The following is a 17907-nucleotide window of genomic DNA, read 5'->3' on the forward strand; positions in this document are numbered from 1 at the left end:
CAGGCTCTACATCCAATAGTTTCAAATACACAAAACAGGACAAGATTTCTATCAAATCATGAGGCAAAGGATAGACAGGTGTTGACCTGTTGAAATTATTGACTGAAAATGAAGTCCCATGGTAGACTTTAGCCCAAGACAAATACACTCTTATCACAAGGACTGATACTATGTATACACAGCAAAGAGTTTTAAACTACAATAGATTTTAATTCCTAGAATCAATGATTTAAAAACACTACAATTAGGAAGATCTTTACATGATCTCTGAAGATAAATGTATTTGGTAATGGGCTACATTTAATATTTGATCTAGGTCCTTGTGAGTAGGATCATGCAATCAGTTTATTATGCAACTTCCTGAAGAACCTCACAATAAATTGAAACATTGCATTTCCTTTTCACACCCCCTTTTAAAGCCCTCCCACATGTCAAGGAATTCACTGTTCATTCTCCAGTTCTACACTTAGAGATATTCCAAGGCTGCCTAAGTGGTCAAAAATAAAGAGCAAACAAGTTGATGTGTTCCATCAGTGTAGGTAAGCATCCAAATGATATGAACCTGTGATCTGCGTGGTTTTATTATGTCTCTCTTTCAGCCTGGACAAGAAAGGAATGTCAAGTGGGTATTGCATATGTGTAGGTGTGAGCAAAAGCTGCTGAAAGAGCCCACAAAACACTCCTGCCCTCAAAATAGTTTAGAGGATAATAGGGACTGCTCTAGATAATTCTGACATTTGGAATGAGGTGCATGGGCTGCCTTACCTATAGAGCAAAGACAAAACTAATTTGGCTGTGGACTTGTGTTACACTCAAGTACCATATTCCACATTTTATTAATTTACACAACAATACTAACTTGGCTTTTAGGTTGTACATTGGCCTGTAGGATTGGCCTGTACAAAATTTAATCACTTCTGCCTATTACTCCATGTATCTGGTTTTTGCAATGTTTTTCATATAGACAGACTTCTGGTATGCACTTGCTAATTCAAACAATACAGAACCTACAGTACAGTATTTCCATCTTTTTCTCAGACTGTGCAAGTTAATAACGAGTCCAAATTCCTTTTTTAATACAACAGTAACAGTCTATGTTATAAGAAGACTGGATTATTAAAATACAGTTTACAGGTGTAATGTTTTGTGGGGTTTTTTCCCCTTATCACATTGTTTGGTGCAATCTATCTGACTTTAAGTTTTTACAGAATATTAAGCTTTTTGAGCTGACTTCCTTTTTGTTCAGTTTGGTGCCAAAAAGAATATAAGGGATTCCATATGATATTATATTGCTAAAATCAAAAGAAAAATATTAGGAACAAATATAATATTTTGAGGTTTCTTAGTTTGTTTTACTTCTAACACTGAGCAGACTGTTTACACAAATAATTTTGCTGTAAAGTAACCCATAATGAGTTAAATGTGTGCAATGTCACCATCAATCATGTTCATTTGTGTTTGACTGACCAAACATTTATGGCACATTAAATCACTTTCTAATCACGCTATAGAGGCGGAACAAACCCACATTTCAAGCTTTCATTAAAAAAATACAGAAGTTTCCATACATTTTCCTGGCAATCTCCCGACTGGTGAGAGACTCCACTAATAATGTTTACCTAAAGAATTTATGAAGGTCTGACAGTACTTAAATTGAATGTTCTTAATGAAAAGGGGTGAAAGTTATTTTAGGGAATGGACATATTTCTCTTCAATACAGTCCTCTTCAGCATTCCTAATCAATGTAGCTGCTCTCCTACAATGCACTGATGATTCACAGTCACTATTTAGTAAGTTTTCTTTTTCAAGTTTTCAGAGTGAGACAGACATGAGAAAGATCATCCTTTCAGCTAAATAAACAAACCTTTTGTTATCACCAATAGGGTTAGTCACATAAAGAAATGTGTCTCAATTCTTGCACTTTTATACGGCTTCAGATTTTGAGTTAGTCAGAGATCTTCGGAAGCGAAGATGTGCATTTTACTTGCCCAGAAAATTCACTCTTAATTATATGGCAAATATATTTTTAACCAGTATTAACAGAGTATTGCAATCTTAATGTGCTGTCTTATGGCATTTTTTCCTCCGAGTGACATGTGAAGGTGACACTTGAAGTCACACAATTTAAGGAATGTCTGCACACTACTCTGTTTAAAACTATATAATCAGACACAAGAGCAAAATTGACAATGACAGCTTCCCCCAAATTAAGTTTATTGCTATTTTTATACTTATTCTGTATACAGAGAAATACTTAAATGTACTTTGAGTAACGCCTTGCAAAGCTGAGCCTTCAGCTTAGAACTGTTCATCAATGAGACCTAATCTGTAACTGTACTGGAACTACTATAAAAATGTATTATAAAATAAGAAAACATAGCTGGCTAAGATAATAACAGAAGTGGTTATATAACTTCTGGAAACATGATACCTGTACATATCCAGGTTTTGACTTCTTTAAATGTTTTTAGATAAAAATCCAGGCCATAAAAGTGTATATTCCTAGTACAGTTCCCCCACAGTCAGACATTTGTACACTCTATCATTTTATGAATCTCTCCACTTTCTCACTGATTTTAAAAATCAGTATTAAAGACTATTAAAAAAAATAAATATATATATAAAAATATATATAAATATATGATATATATATATTATATATAATATATTAAAATTAATTAAGACTGAGGCTTCTGAGGATACCAATATATTTGGATCTCCTTAGGAGAAAACTAACCCCTCCTGATTTTGGAAAGACAGAAGGTGAGCAAACTTTTTACATGAACTCTGCTGCAGAGCCTGAGTTCATGTAAGAGGCTGCCTCAGTAATTTGCATACATTAGTGAGACTGTCACAAATGTTTGACACTCCTGAGAGTCTTGAGTTACCAGAGCAGACAGGAGTGAGAGAGACCAAACTGACTGGCAAGGAGAATGATGCTCACAATTTTCTTCTAGGATACAGATAGAAAGGATTCATATCAAATTGGAAATATGTTGTAGAGTCACAGACAGATTCCAGGCTTGCTGAAGTAAAACAACTTTTTGTTTGCTTGCTTCTTTCAGTTGGGTTTTTTTAGAGCGTAAATAAAGATGAAGATATTCAAACTGCAGGCAGTAAAGTGCAGAGCCCAGACCTGCTTCCATATTGAAAACTGGTCTTTTTTAATTAAATGTAATAGTATGAAATATTTTTTCATGGGAGCCTGCTGTCTTCTAAGGATACCTTCATAATAATGTCAGGACTTTATAAGAAGCCAATAAAGATTCACTGTCGTGCACCAACATATGCACCTCTAAGAGAACAGTCCTGGCTTTCTCATCTGAGGACATGAGGGTATTTTCATTTTTGGCTTACTTGCACAATGGAGTTGGAGTGGACCATGGCCTTCCTTTCACTCCAGTGTTTCCCATCCCACTAAGAACACTCATCAGACTGGAAACTGCCCACCCTTATGTTTGGAATCAGTGTCCCTGAATTGCACCAGGAAGGATGCAATGATTGCTGCGATTGAGGCCTTGGTCCAGTACAGCTGCACAGAAGTCTAACTGGGTTATAATTTTGCAATCTAAGTCCAAAAGAGCTCTTAGACTGGGGAGGAACAAACACATGAATGATGTCGTGGGAAGTCTGGGCCTCAGTTCTAACACATGTTCCTTATTTACTCACAGTCAGAGGTCCAGTAGTCTTTTGATGTCAAAGACAAAAATGACCAGTCCCTTTTTCTTGGCAATTTGTTGCCACATGGCACTTGGATAAATTATATTTTTGTTTTAGCAGCAGCAACTTTTCTAATAGACAAACATGTGGTTTGGCTAAAATCAAGCGAAAACACAAAATGCCAAAAATATCTCCCTGGAGATGGATTATGATTTGGAAAATACTTTGAAGGCCAAACACTTGCCGAATAAAAATTAAAAAAAAAAAACTCACAAGTCAATATAACCTAGTTTATTGCCTAGTTTTCAGCAAAAATTTGCATGGAACTGTGTGCTGGTTGTTTTGGTGTTACAAAATCTGTTACTGTCTTTCTATCTGTTTCACATTTGAGTCATGTTCTCTACTCCAGTCTCTGACAAGCTGAACTGCAGACTAATATGTTCTAATGAGAAAGGCATTACCTTTATGAAGGACCTCATAGAGAAGAGGTTGGCTAACATTGTGGAAAGGCCTGGTGCCAGGCAGCTCTGGGCTATGAAACCCAGCTTCAGCTCAGCAAGACAGATTGCATCATCTCCTTCTTTCCAGTTCCAGCTTGGGATATTTAGTAGATGGGCCTGGAAAACAAACAAACAAAATATCCCACAGGTGAAGAACCAGAAACAGAAGACAGTTCTGAATTATTTTCTCTGTTAATACCTTGATTTTTTTCTGAGTAGGCAGAAGCACTTCAAGTGTTTCAGAGCTTAATTCCATGCTGAGAAATTTTCCACTCTTACCTACTACAGATAAAATGCTACACTACTGAAGACATGCTGGCTGTGGCACTCTGTCAGGTCCATGCTCACACCTGAACAATGTTGTAAATGCTTTCCTTCCCTTCTGCATGTTCCTTTTACAGCACTTTGAGCTGCCATCTGACTGATGAGGAACACACATAATACACAGGAAGCTAATACAACTTAGATTTCAACTTATGTGAAGCTGCAACCTTTAAAGGATACTAGAATTTTAAAATGCATACAATATCATCTCTCTTTTCTATTTCATTTCTCCCACCTTGAAGAACGGTACTTGTGAAAAACCAACCCCTTTCTGACAGTGAAAAACCAACCCTTTTTTTCTAAGAATGCTATTTATAAGGACAGAATGAAGAAAATAACTCGGCAAGACACACCTGCAGTATTGAAACTGATAACTTAGATAAAGACAAATATTGTTCAGTTCCTGGCACAATTGTTGGATTTTCTCTGACATGAGAAACATAGACACCTGTGTGTCTATGTTTGTGTAGACACCAGGAAGCACAGAGTTTTTCCTCCTTGTTCCCCTTCCTAAGTTAATTCCACAGCTCAGCACTTTGATAAAAGCTATTCTTGAAGACACAACCATCAGAATGGCAAACAAACTGCAGTATTTAAAAAGACCCCTTCCCCTCTGTGACTGTTTAAAGCAGAGAAACTCCTTGCTTTTATTCTATAAAAAGACAGGCTTCTTCCATAACATGCAGGAAGAGCACAAAACAATCAACAGTAGTTGCTCTTGTTCTAGCAACAGGTTACAGGTTTAAGGAGTTGTTATCAAACCTTCTTAGTGCCAGATTTATTGTGTATTTCATCAAATGAAGGTTTACCCAGCCATGCTTTTTCTCAAAAACTGGGCAGTGATTGATTCTTTCAGAGCTAATAAAAGAAGCAGGCCACACATGAGTACTGTGTTACCTGATATATCCTTCCTAACCCTGTTAGTCAGCAGTTTATGGACTTCCTCATCTCAGGATTGAATAAATTGACTTCATTGTGTTTAAGGGTCACAAATTTACCATAAAATTTTTTTTCAAATTTCTTTCCAAAGTGGATTTATCATCTTGAACTTCACAACACTCTTAGTACTAAATCTCACAACTGGGCTATGTTTTATATTAAAAACCACAAATTTATCTATTTTGTACCTACTGCTTGGCAATTTCACGTCTACATGGTCATGCTGGAATAAAAAAAATGACAATAACTTCCAGTAAGACAATAAGATCAGAACTTAGAGAACTGAAGTGGTGAAAAGTCATCTGGAATCAGTATCAATCATGGACACTAGCTTTGAGAATCAGATCCTAGGCAACTCAAAAATGTCAAGATTTTGATAATATCCCTTGCATATGTAAATAAAACTAATATAGTTTGTAACTGGATTATATGACAAGGTTTATTAAGATGTTTTAGTTTGGAAAGAAAATGCTCGCTGTTACTGGGACTAGAAAAATTATGTATGAGTGAATGCAATGCAGCAAAAAGCTCTGAGAAGAAACACTGGCCATTACATTACCTTATTGTGGTACTGCAACATCTGAGTGATAATTCTTATCTTCGGATGATAATTCTTTATGGAAATAACTCTAAAAAGAAAAGGAAGAACAAATTAAAATAACTTTTAATTGATAGGTTATTTAGATAATGCATCCAAATACCTCTATTTTACTGCATTGTCAAGTCCCACAATTAAAACTGTACCCCTTATTCATCTGCCTGTAAAGCAAACTGATTGATGTCAGACCTTTGAAATATTTACACATAGTCAAACTGAGGTTAAAAATTAGTGGCTAGGACTAGAGAGCAATAAGCCTCTAGAAATATTCAGTTGAATGGTTTGTCCTTATGGAGTTTGCAGAAAAAGAGTATTGTTTTAGCAGCACTATTCAGATACTCATCCCATTAGGAAAATAATGTAGTTGGAACTGCTACATCCTTCTCATCCTCAGGGACTATCTTCGTGCCTTTGAATCAACATACTTGATCAAGTTCCCAATGATAAATGCCTAAAAAAATTAATTTCTACCCCATCACATATTATTTCTTTGTAGCTGGTAGATGTTCATCATATCTAAATACCTTGAATAATGATTTTGTGTTACACATGCAAATTTATTAATTTTGATGGATTAATCTAAAGACCAATATGAAACTGATAACTGAATGCAGAATCTATAAAACATGGGGCTACTTGCATAATCTGCATGTTTTCTGCAATCTAAATTACTTAATTAATCCAAGATATACTCAAATGTGTATAGATTTTAAGTGGCTTGAAAGAAAATTGTTTGAGAAATGCATGGATTGATATTGTACTATAAAAAAAGTACTGAGCAAAATTAAAGAGATGAACAACCAAAAACCAGAAAAAAAAGTCCTGTATTTAAAACCTAAAGGTAGAAAAAGAAGATAAAACAATGAAAAAAAAAATCTGACTTATTATGGAATCATCAGTTTCATAAGACTGAATGTCATAAGTGTTTTGTAGACTGTATCTTGTAAACTACTGGTCTGGCTTGTGCTTTTAAGCATATCAAAGCTAGAACAGGAAAAGTAAAATATTGCATTCTTTTAACAAGTCTTTCTTCTAATTTTCCATTTCTTGCTGAATTGTTTAAGCTTTCAATTTTTTAAAATTAAGTTGTGACAAAACACAAGAGAATTCCACTCTCACATTAAAAGTTTTGCATTTTATTACATTAAATGTATTAAATCTACTAAGAATGCATCAATTTGTGACAGGAATATTTTTAATGCATTTATGCAATCAATGTCAAAAAAAGTTTCTTGCATTGCAACTCAAACCATGTTTGCAAAATGAAACTAGGTGTATTTTTTGTGTCTTTCAGACAGCTACATCTCTTGCACACATTAGTAGTTTACCAGAAGAGCAACTTTAGTAGCATTTTTTTATTTCTCCCTTTCCTTCAATACACAGCATGCAAACATCTGACAAGCCAGTAAAATCTAGAGAACAATACTAGAGAACTTTTAATCAATCACTGACTGAGATTTTAATTTTAAAAAGGAGACTGGTATCATTAAAACTAGGATTGTATGAACAAAACAAAAAATGGAATGGCTTAGGTTTGTTGTAACTCTAGCTGCCATCTACTGACTGACTGTTTCATCTCCTCCCTTCAGAGACTACAAGGAGCAAAGCAGGAGGAGATCTGGTGGTCCCTAATGCTGTAATTGCCTTGTCAATCAAAACAAGCAATGATTGGTCTTCAGTGTAAAAAAAAGCAGGATGGGGACAGGAGAAACTGCCCTGTATCTTTGCTATCCCCTGAGCAGTGCACTACTTGCAGGAGCAGCTCCACCATGGAGCAGCAGGAATGAAGCACTGAAGGTGCTTCTGCCCCATCCTTGGCACAGCCCCTGCAGTGCATGCACTCATGCATGCATTGTTGCAACAACCTGACTGCATTCCCTTCCTCTCTGTGTTCAGCTAGGAATACTCAAACCCTAGCTCCTGCAAAATTACTAAGAGCATCAAAGCCTCTGTTCCAAGTGGTTCTTCTGACACACAAAATAGACAGATGAAACAGCGGAGGTAGGAATTTAAGGTATTTTCACCTCTGGATTTTGGTGAGGATCTTTTATTTTGTCCTCAAGAAAAAAATCCTACAGTGTTCTTTGAGTGCAACAGATCAGATATAAAATTAGCTAATCAGAGTTAAGGACCAAAAAGCTATTAAAAACTGCAGAGTTTACCTCATAATATTGGAGGCATCTTCAGCATCTGGGTCAGCGCAGTATTTATTGGCAAGGATTAGGCACGCATCTGCTGACTCTATCTGAGACACCAAAGAAAAAGGAAACATATAAAGCAACATCTCTTTCCACCTCTTCCTTTCTCATAAACTATCAGGGAATCCAGCACTGGCTGCATGAGTGTGAGTGCCAGTTGTCAATATTGCTAATCAAAAATGTTTCTAGGCTAATAGGAGTTCACGACAGTGATTATGACCATTCTCGTGCACACAGAGAATTTCTTGAAACTTGCTTATGGTGATCAGAGCAGGTCAGCAGTTCCACTGACAACTCTTACTCTGTATCAGCTGAGCCACAAAGGTGGTAATGTTAATCTTTTGTAACCAGATACTGGAATTTAGACTTTTAAATCCATCAGAAGTTCCTGTTGCATCAGTACAGTGCTCCCACAAGTCCTGCACCTTTGTTTGGGAATTTAAGTACCTTCCTGTTCAAGACAGGAAGAGGCGGCTGAACTGATTTAGAATCTGAGCACTGGATTTAGAAAGCAAGAGGAGGACACTGATCTATCCACAGCTCTAGATTCACACAAACCTGAGCTTTACAGAACTCAAAGCAGATGACAAAAGTATTTACCAGTGTATAGAACCAAATATCAACACAAAGAAGGGTGGAATACAGAACACAAAATAAGAACACATGAATTTATGATCATAATTAGGACATGCTTTGATGAACTGAAACAGTGTGCATTAGCCTACAAAATCTTAAGCAATTTCTGCAGTCAAAATGGACAAAAGACATTATTAGTATTCCAGAAAGCGTAAATTACACAGTACTAATAAAATATTCTTGACTTAAGTAGCCAGCTGCATTCCATTGGGAAAAAAAAGAAAAAGAAATGAAAAAGTTAATGATGTATCTGACAACCTGATTTTTCTTTAATTTTTGTTTTTTTAAAGCTTCATGCTTTAAGAGAATGAAATAATTTACAATTTAGAAATTCTAGAAAATAAATATCTAAATAAGTAAAGCTATCTAACTTTATCTACCAAAAATCTTAACTTGCATTTTTCTTTCTGGACTCTAGACAACAGAAAAAGGGTTTGGAGGGTGAAAAAATATTTTTAAATTGTTCTGATGTTGCGAAGTCCCTCAGCCCAAAGCGAATGTATGGACCACCCTGGCCAGAGCCCTTGGACAAGATCAGATTTGCCTCTCCACAGCAACAGCCTCTGACCCCCTGTCAACTTGGCTGGTGGGAGTTCCCTTTAAATCCTCAGAGTTCCCAAATGAAATGTGGAGTGCTTTAAATGAAGTTAACTTACTCGCACCTTCCCCTGGCCGTTACCCTGCTGACAATCCTTTACTGTTTTGGCAGGAGTGGGCGAGAAAGTTACCAGTGTCAAAAAGGGAGCCACAAGAGTTCCATCTCTTAGGCTCCATGAATGCAACCTTTTGCATTCACTTTAAATTCAATTCCTGCTTACCATACCATGAAGCTAAACCAAACACCTATCCTGACCCTAGCAACCCACACTACACAGACAAGAACTGGTGTGAAAATTCACTCATCTGGTGGTGATTACAAGCCTTGTGAACTCCCAAAAGGTGTGTTTTTAATATGTGGAGACAGAGCATGGGCAGGTGTCCCTCGTCGTCTGCTCGGAGGTCCACGGTGTTAACAGGCTCACCTTTGGCAAGCTGAGCCTGTTAACACCAAATCGAACAATCCTAATACACTGGCAAACTAAAAACAACACACATACATTGGCTATCAAAAAAAGAGACCTAAGGCAATTAGACCCTGACTGTAATTCAGATCCAGACTTAAGGCCACTGCAATTACAGTCCTGCCGTGGATCTCGGCAGCAAAAACCATGGGAAAATTAGGCCGATTGGAATGTTGGGTTGCAAAACAGGCAAACCTTACTTTTACTGCCCTGAGTGACCTCTTATCAGATGAGGAAATTACCAGGCAAGCCACCATTCAAAATAGGGCAGCCATAGACTATCTGCTCCTTCTGCACAACCACCGCTGTGAAGAATTTGAAGGACTCTGCTCTCTCGACTTGTCATCAAAGGCAGAGAACGTCCATGCCACGATTGACAAGATGAAAACCATGGTGAGCGACATCAAGAGAGAAACTGACGACTGGCTGAGTGGACTGTTCAAAGGCTGGGGACTCTCAGGCTGGTTGGGATCTATTCTGAAAACTGTGTTTTTAGTACTGTTTATTTTAGTTATAGTTATTGTAGTTGTTAGTATTGTTTTTGGACTAAACAAACGCATGGTCCTCAAGTTAATTTCAAGCTCATCTTCCCCTCCTGAGGTCTACCATTTGGAAGCCCTCAGTGCTCCAATGGATGACCTGGAAGCCTCAGTGGAAAACACTGGCCCTCTTGTAGAGGAAGAACTGATTTACCAACCATGGTTTGGCAAGCATTCTGCACCACAAACCCAGTCCTCTTCTTTTTAAACAAAACTAGGGGTATATGTTGCAGTGTGTTGTAATATCCTGTTTTAAACTCCCGGGTCCCTTTCCCAGGTGTGCCTATGTGCCTCTCCCTTCCCCCTCACCCCCTTGCTGAGTGAGTCCTGTCAATCAGGCTTAACATTCCAGGAAGGCCTCGTGTGATTGGTCAAGTTCAAACGATGCCCCTATGCCCAGGGGTCATTGGCCTATCTAGGTGTCCCTAGTCCCTTGAGACCCCGCCCCTCCCACCTGGTTGGTGGCTCACCTGTCCCTTCCCCTCCCCCTGTCCCTGAGCTTAAAAGCCGAATCAAGCCATGCGGTCGGTATTCTGTTGGAGCTGTAACCAAGATTCAGACCTCTGTGACCATGGAATAAGGCTCTGGATATTAACCCTCCGGCAGAATCCGCCTGCTTCCTCCTCACCATAGCCTGAAGCCTTCCCTCCTGAGGTAAACGGAGTTCCTAACAAGCCTGGACTTGTTCAGCTGCCCAGCTGCAACCTCCAGAAAGCTAAAGGTGTCTCTGGGGTGATTACACCACAGCTGCCGCCTTTAGCCCAGCAGCAAGGGTCAGACTGGCCCGGGCACAATCTACCTGGTAATATTGGGATTCATATTCCAATATTCTGAGAAGTTAAGACAACAGCACTTTAAGCAATTACTCTAAGACAGTATCTTGCTATATCAAATATTAATGTGAAATACACTTTTGAATGAAACATCAATGAAAAGCTCATAAAGTGTTCAATGGAATGGCAGACAATGTATCTTAAGTCACTGTTGCTGTAGCTTTGAAGATCTAAAGATATAGGGGAAAAAAGGTTTACCAGTATAGCTACTTAAGATAATAGAAATGGAAAAACATTCTTTTGGGGTTACATGAAGAAGGGCTTTAGTGTCTGGTTTTCTTCCCAAATAATTCAAGGAGTACTTAGAAAAACGTCAATTAGCAGAAGAGAACAACAGAGCTGTTACCTTCACTCTCGCCAGGTCATGGGGATTAAGGACTGAACCCTGATAAAATTCCACCTGAGTGAAGTGCCGTTTAAAAAGAGCTTCCAGCTCAAGGTTAGGGGAGATACTGCAGTGGAAAGAAGAAGAAAAGACAAGAGCAAATAAGAGGTCAGTTTCCATAACTGCTCCATTTCCTGCATTTACAAACCCACCTATTTATTTATTTTAGATATTTAGACTTCTGCTGATGCTTTTTCTGTGGCATGGAAACAGTGTGCCTTACTTAAAAAGAAGAGCACTAAATTGCTTTCACTGCCTTACTTGTCTCTGCAGTGCTCCTGGCCCACCTTGTGCTACTCCCCATGTTCACTGTGTATACATTTCCAAGGGACATGAATCCAGAAGTATGAGTGCAAGCATTTGTAAATACCCTCTCCCAGCATTCTACCCAGAAATCATATAGTACCACAATCATCCTCTGCATGTCCCTACCATTCCCACAACAGCTGTGTTGAACAGAACAACTCAATGCAAGATCTCTAAAAATCAGAAAAAGATACCAGACAGGGACCCTGAGGCCTCTATGAGCTACAATTAAAACAAACATAATGATGCCATGACTTTCTGTCTCATTTTATTTTGCCAGAAACAAAAGAAAAATTAAACTGATTACAGTCAATTACATAACGTGGCACCAATCTTGTAAATATTTTTTCTAGTGCCCATCATTAAAACAGAAGGAATTTAATAGCTACAGGCACAAACAAGCAGCAAGGTGCTAAACTCATTTTATGTGAATGTGCAGTTTCCTGATTCCTATCACCACACATTTTCACTGTGGAAAACTTGATCCCTGATTTCCTCTCACAATCACTTGCTGTTGCATGGAGAGGAAATAAAATAAAATAAGGTAGTTACTTGAGGATGTCATTTCTAGTTCAAATTGAAAGGACTACATGAAAAAATGTGGACATACTGCTGATGCTTAGTTTTCAGATTTCACTGTTAAATCATCACAAATTATATCCTTAACTTTTTAATTATTTTCTTTGACAACAAGTGCAGAATGCATTGCTGAATCCAAAAATATAACATTTATAAGTTGCAACTCTTCTAAACAGACACCATTACAGAACAGAAAAGATACTGTCTCCTATCATGTGGCTTTTTCAAGCAGTTCCCCCCAGGTGCAGCTATTTGGCATTGTAATAGTTATTAAATTATTATTGACTTACACATTGTGTAGAGCATGAAAGAAACATCAACCTCATTAAGACACTTTTCTAAATTCCACATAAGAAAGAGGCAAGATACTATGTGTGTGTTGGTATGTGTATATTAATGGAATAAAGAGCAGTACTGATTATCACCAGGGCAAGAATTTAGTTTCTATTGTCAATACATGTGTAGAGTATCTGTTATATTAAAACTGAATCTGCACCTACATTTTTCATTTTATAAATACTCTGCACTTTAAAATAAGCACTTTCCTATAGAGATCCAGGGTGAAAAGGTGTTTTCAGACACCATAAGTTTGTACAACATACAGTGTTTTTCATTAGTTTTACTGATATAACTATCAATATTTTGGCAGTTTCCCTAGGAATATTTACCACTAAAACAATCTTGGATGTATTTATTTCCATTTCAATATTTTTTATTTCATAAACTGATCCCCACTTCAACTATGCATTTAGCTATGTAGCTGAAAGACAATACAACTGGGTCTGAAGTCTGTCTGCTTGAAACAAATATGCTTAGTACAGGGTTATGGAAATGCATGGGACAAAACCCTTTTCTCAAGACATATTTTTAATAAACGCAAATATTAACCTTATGGTTATTTGGTACTCTAAATATTCTCTGTCATCCCAGAAGATACAGGTTAACCTAATGAGTCTTAGTAAGAGATGATAAGACCAATGTTGAAAGATTACTCACTTATGCAGAAAGACGATTTCTACATTGACATCATCCCTATCCTTGTGCAGGAAGTCCTTCAGGAAGTTCGACACACTTTCAAGTGTTATGTGACCACAGACAACTATGTGCCTGTTACAGAAAAATCAGAGTTAATCTTGCAAAGAAGGTAAAACAAGCAAGCAAGCAGAAATGGAAATGATAACTTATTGAGAAAAAAGAGCATTAATCTCTTCTTGATGTTTCTCTAGATCCTATTCCACGAAGTCAGAGAAGAAAAATACAAATTACAAAAGGTTTTTTGCAACTGCAAATACATCCATGTACAGACTGTCACCTGTGAAGCCATTTGCCCAGGTTGCATTACACATTTAACAATAAGTAGGATCAGTTATATGTATGTTTATGCACTGTATTAACCAGTCCCTTTCAAAGTCATATTTCCTCATTTTACACATCTTACTCAATATTTTTAACTTCTCCAATGAGATTTACTCTTTAATTTTTGGGTTATGACAGCAAATCTCCCTAAAATTATTCAATATTTTTCTATAGTTGAAGCAAACTTGTATGCCAAGGAAGGTAGTACAAAGCTTTCCAATTACAGGCCATAAGTGGCAAGAAATCTTTATCCTACCATAAATCCTAGAAGGAGAGTACTTTACAACAAAAAGTCATTGTTTACTATTACCACTTTTTTGGCAAAGCAGAGTGTGTTACACATTTATTTTGAAATATGGTAACTCCTTTTACATGAGTACTTAGACATCACCAGGACTCAAATGCAATTTTTGAAATAGCAACAATCTAAAATTTCAATTATTTCACTTGATTTAACAGGCAAGAAATACAAGTTTACAAGAGACTCTGGCCATGCTAGTTTGTATTTAACATAGGACTTGGTACATGAATGTTTATTGCTAAACTTGCTATTCATAGTTTCTGCTTTGCCTTTTTTTTTCTTTTAAACATAAGTTTTAGGTGCAGTAAACGTCATTGGACTGCAAACACAAAAATCACAAAAACACAAGTGAAAGCTTTTCTGTTTTATGAGATGGTAAGCACAGTATCAGAAAACAAGGCACAAAATAAATCAGGTCAGCCTCTCTCCTTTGGCCAAGGGGTGCTCTGGAGGTTCCTCTGGGAGCTTTGCAGCCTGGCAGGGTTTGCAGCACGCTGGGTACAGGGGAGCACCATGAACTGCCCCCACCAGCAGGATTCTGCCCCTGCTTCCCTGCTGGTCACCTGCCTGAGCTGCCAGAGGTGTGCAGGCGTGACTTAGTGCATTGTTACACATAAAGCAGCAATGGAAAACCTCAGGAAGCTTCAGATTCTGAAGAGATATTTAAAACCTTAGTAGTTTACTTGATGTGAACTCTGAACAGACTGTTTGGTACACCACATTACACTAACATATAGGCAAGTTCTTTCTGTCTGGTGGTATTCCAGACTTTTCCCAGCTATAAACCCATATAGCATCAAAAACTCACCAAGTCCCAGGGAAATTATAAATAGCAGCTAAAAATAATAATTTGTATTCCTTATACTGTCTGTGCATGTTTTCCAAGATGAAAAATTAATTTTAAACTGATTTTAAACTGTGGGTATTATTTTCTTCAAATGTCTCCATCTATTACTGATTAAGAAATTGAACTTTCCATCTGGATAGCTTATAGCTTTTGATAGCAGAAATAATTCCCAATTGTAGGGGAGGTTCTTTGTACAGATCCAGTGCTTTTAGCTTTAGCTGGGTCTCTTACTGAATGCTCTCCTGATACACTGCATTCCCATGGAGAAAATTTATTACCTCCCTGGCTGATTTCACTTCATGTGGGTACTTCTCTGTCATTAATTAGAGTCCACATTTTAAAAGTATGGCTGTGCAACCCAAAATATTGTATAGCAGAAGAAATTATCAATCAGAGTATCAAAAGATTACAAGGTAATTCATGCCCTCACATACCTCCAGAGGCTATTTGCTACAAAAAGCTCCTGCTACAAGCAGATGCATTTGGTACAATCCTGTTATGACGCTCCCTGAGTAGGGACTCACAGCAATCTGCTCCAGGGAAAACATTTGGCTGCCAAATACTCTTGCATTTGGGTACCAGGACTAATTGTTTTTGGAGTGTTAAAAGGCATCTGCACTGTGGTTTCCTTTTATACTCTGATTTGGAGCTGGACACAATCTATTCTTCTCTTCTTTGCTGTTCTTATACAGTGCATGGCAATATCCTGAACAGTGACTGCAACAAAACCTCCTGGAATTCAAAGAATATTTTCTGACAATATACTTGCATTAATTTTTGGTTGAAAACTCCCACCAAAAAAATGCTCCTTTAACATAAGTCATATTTTTGCTTAGAAGTAAAAGAAATTGAAAACAGATTTCCTACTTGCCCATAGAGAGTTATTAGGTATATTATTTAAGAAAACTTGAAGAGTTTATATTGGAACTTATAATGTTTCAATCTGTCCTGTATATGATTTGAAGATTTATAACTTCCTCTGTTTGTTTTAGTAACCATTGTATTCACTTTTCATTTTTTTTTAAACACCCATTTTTTCATGCACTGAGAAAGTAAAGCCAACATAGTGGATGTCTTTTGTTTTCTGCAAAAGAGTTGGTTAGTAGAAAGACACACAATTAAGTTCATTTGGTCAAGAGAAATATCTAACTTCTGCATTAAGCTTTTCTTTCTGAAAAACCTCAGTACATTATTATTATTTCTTTTTTTTACTCTTTATAAATAAAATCTATAAATTCCCTTGCCATACTGAAAAACATTATTTAAGAATTTAGACATTTTTATTAGTGATAGCTATTTGGGAGGACTAAGATTTTTTTAAGTAGGAGTTGTCATTGGTACACATATCAGATATGAAACTGGTTTAATATACCAGTGGGAATCCATACTGTATGATTGTGAGGCTGCAAAATAAACCTTTTACAAAGAATCAAAAGCTTATCAGGAGCCATATTCTATCAACAAAGATAGGCTAATCCATCATCTCCCATATATATTTAGCATTCTCAAAATGAATTTGAGAAATATGAAAAAACATGAAAATATTTCAAATATGAAGAACTGGCACAGATGTACACAGTTGATTTGAACTGTGATTCTACATAATTGGAATTCTCTATGATAACTAATTTTTCCCATCCTAGTATTGACATAATGATCAATTTACTAAAAATCCTCCAGCTTCTTATAGGGTAAACAAAAATGGAGACAGAAAATGCAAAGCTACTATGGAGACAAACTGTTTCAGTAAGGACCACAATGAAATGAGCAAAAGTTAAAACATCTAGATTTTTGGCATGAGATAATTGAGAACATACACTTAAACCATGTAAATAGCACTGTAAATGAAAACAGATCCACTCTGAATGGGATTCTTTAAAAAGGATCTTCGCATGGTTCTTCCTTCACAGGACATAATACAAAAGGCAAATCTTTAGCCTGTTTATTTTGCAAAAAACATCCATTTTACTTGAATAAGTATAAAGAACCTGAAAAGACTTACTCCAACTAGTCTATTTTAATAAATCAACAATAATGAATACAAAATTCTGTTCAGTATTCAGTTGAATACTTGGTGTTCACTTGTCAAGTAACTAAAGGAAGTGGGGTGCATATTGCTCTAGATGCCTCCATAAAATTATGATATTTATATCAAATACATATGCTCAGATCTTTTCATGGTATTTCTGCTTAGCATTCTGCTCCTTCCTTCATTTACTGACCATCTAAACTCTTTATATACCAACAGCAGGCTGCTCTGTTTGAAGCAGGCAGCACCTTGTAAAGTCCAACAGGTTTTGCTCAAAGAAATGATGGATGTCAGTCACGTTTTCTTGCTAAAAAAGAAGTAAAAAAATTTCAACAGAGACTGTATATGTGGTCTGCTTGTTTATCTATCAGTGATATGCACTCTTAAACATACCGGTTTACAGTCCATTTCTAGATGGTTGTGCTTTTCATGATTTACCAAACATTACTCAGGATTCTGGTCATTCAGCTCAAAACTTCGTGTGTGTTTTTGTGTCTTTCTCTTATTTCAACATAAACTGCCCTCTCAGATTAACTCTGTTAGAGTAGTAAGTGCTCTGCAGCCACAATCTGAAGTGCTTCCCTTTCTTTTTCACAGAAGACTTGAGCCCAAACATGATGGTCCTCTAATGATCTCTTACGAAGCCAACGTGTACAGTAGAAAAATCATTAAAGTGTAAGCTAATTTCTCAATCTGATTCTCCCATCAGGCTCTATAAATCTCCTAGTTTAAAGGAGACAGAGTATATTAAAGGATATAGCAAACTGACTGTCAAGCAAGTTTATCATTTTTTTCTCCTGCAACTGTCCAAAAGTG

At 36.9% G+C, this 17907-nt stretch overlaps 1 protein-coding gene across 28 annotated transcripts in view; it reads right to left on the bottom strand.

Moving 5' to 3' along the window:
* The window catches only part of KCNMA1 (potassium calcium-activated channel subfamily M alpha 1), a 411380-nt gene that overhangs the window by 122461 nt on the left and 271012 nt on the right, over window positions 1-17907 (bottom strand). For all 28 annotated transcript variants that reach the window (XM_054276930.1, XM_054276928.1, XM_054276929.1 and 25 more), the window contains 5 exons: window positions 13555-13665; window positions 11635-11740; window positions 8184-8266; window positions 5983-6052; window positions 4122-4277 (listed from right to left, as the gene is read on the bottom strand). In XM_054276930.1, coding sequence (XP_054132905.1) covers window positions 4122-4277; window positions 5983-6052; window positions 8184-8266; window positions 11635-11740; window positions 13555-13665 — 526 coding nt within the window. The remainder of the gene's footprint in view (window positions 1-4121; window positions 4278-5982; window positions 6053-8183; window positions 8267-11634; window positions 11741-13554; window positions 13666-17907) is intronic.

This window comes from Melozone crissalis, unplaced genomic scaffold (assembly GCF_028551555.1).
Source record: "Melozone crissalis strain CALT ecotype California unplaced genomic scaffold, PUWL_Pcris_2 ptg000019l_1, whole genome shotgun sequence".
Taxonomy (NCBI): domain Eukaryota; kingdom Metazoa; phylum Chordata; class Aves; order Passeriformes; family Passerellidae; genus Melozone; species Melozone crissalis.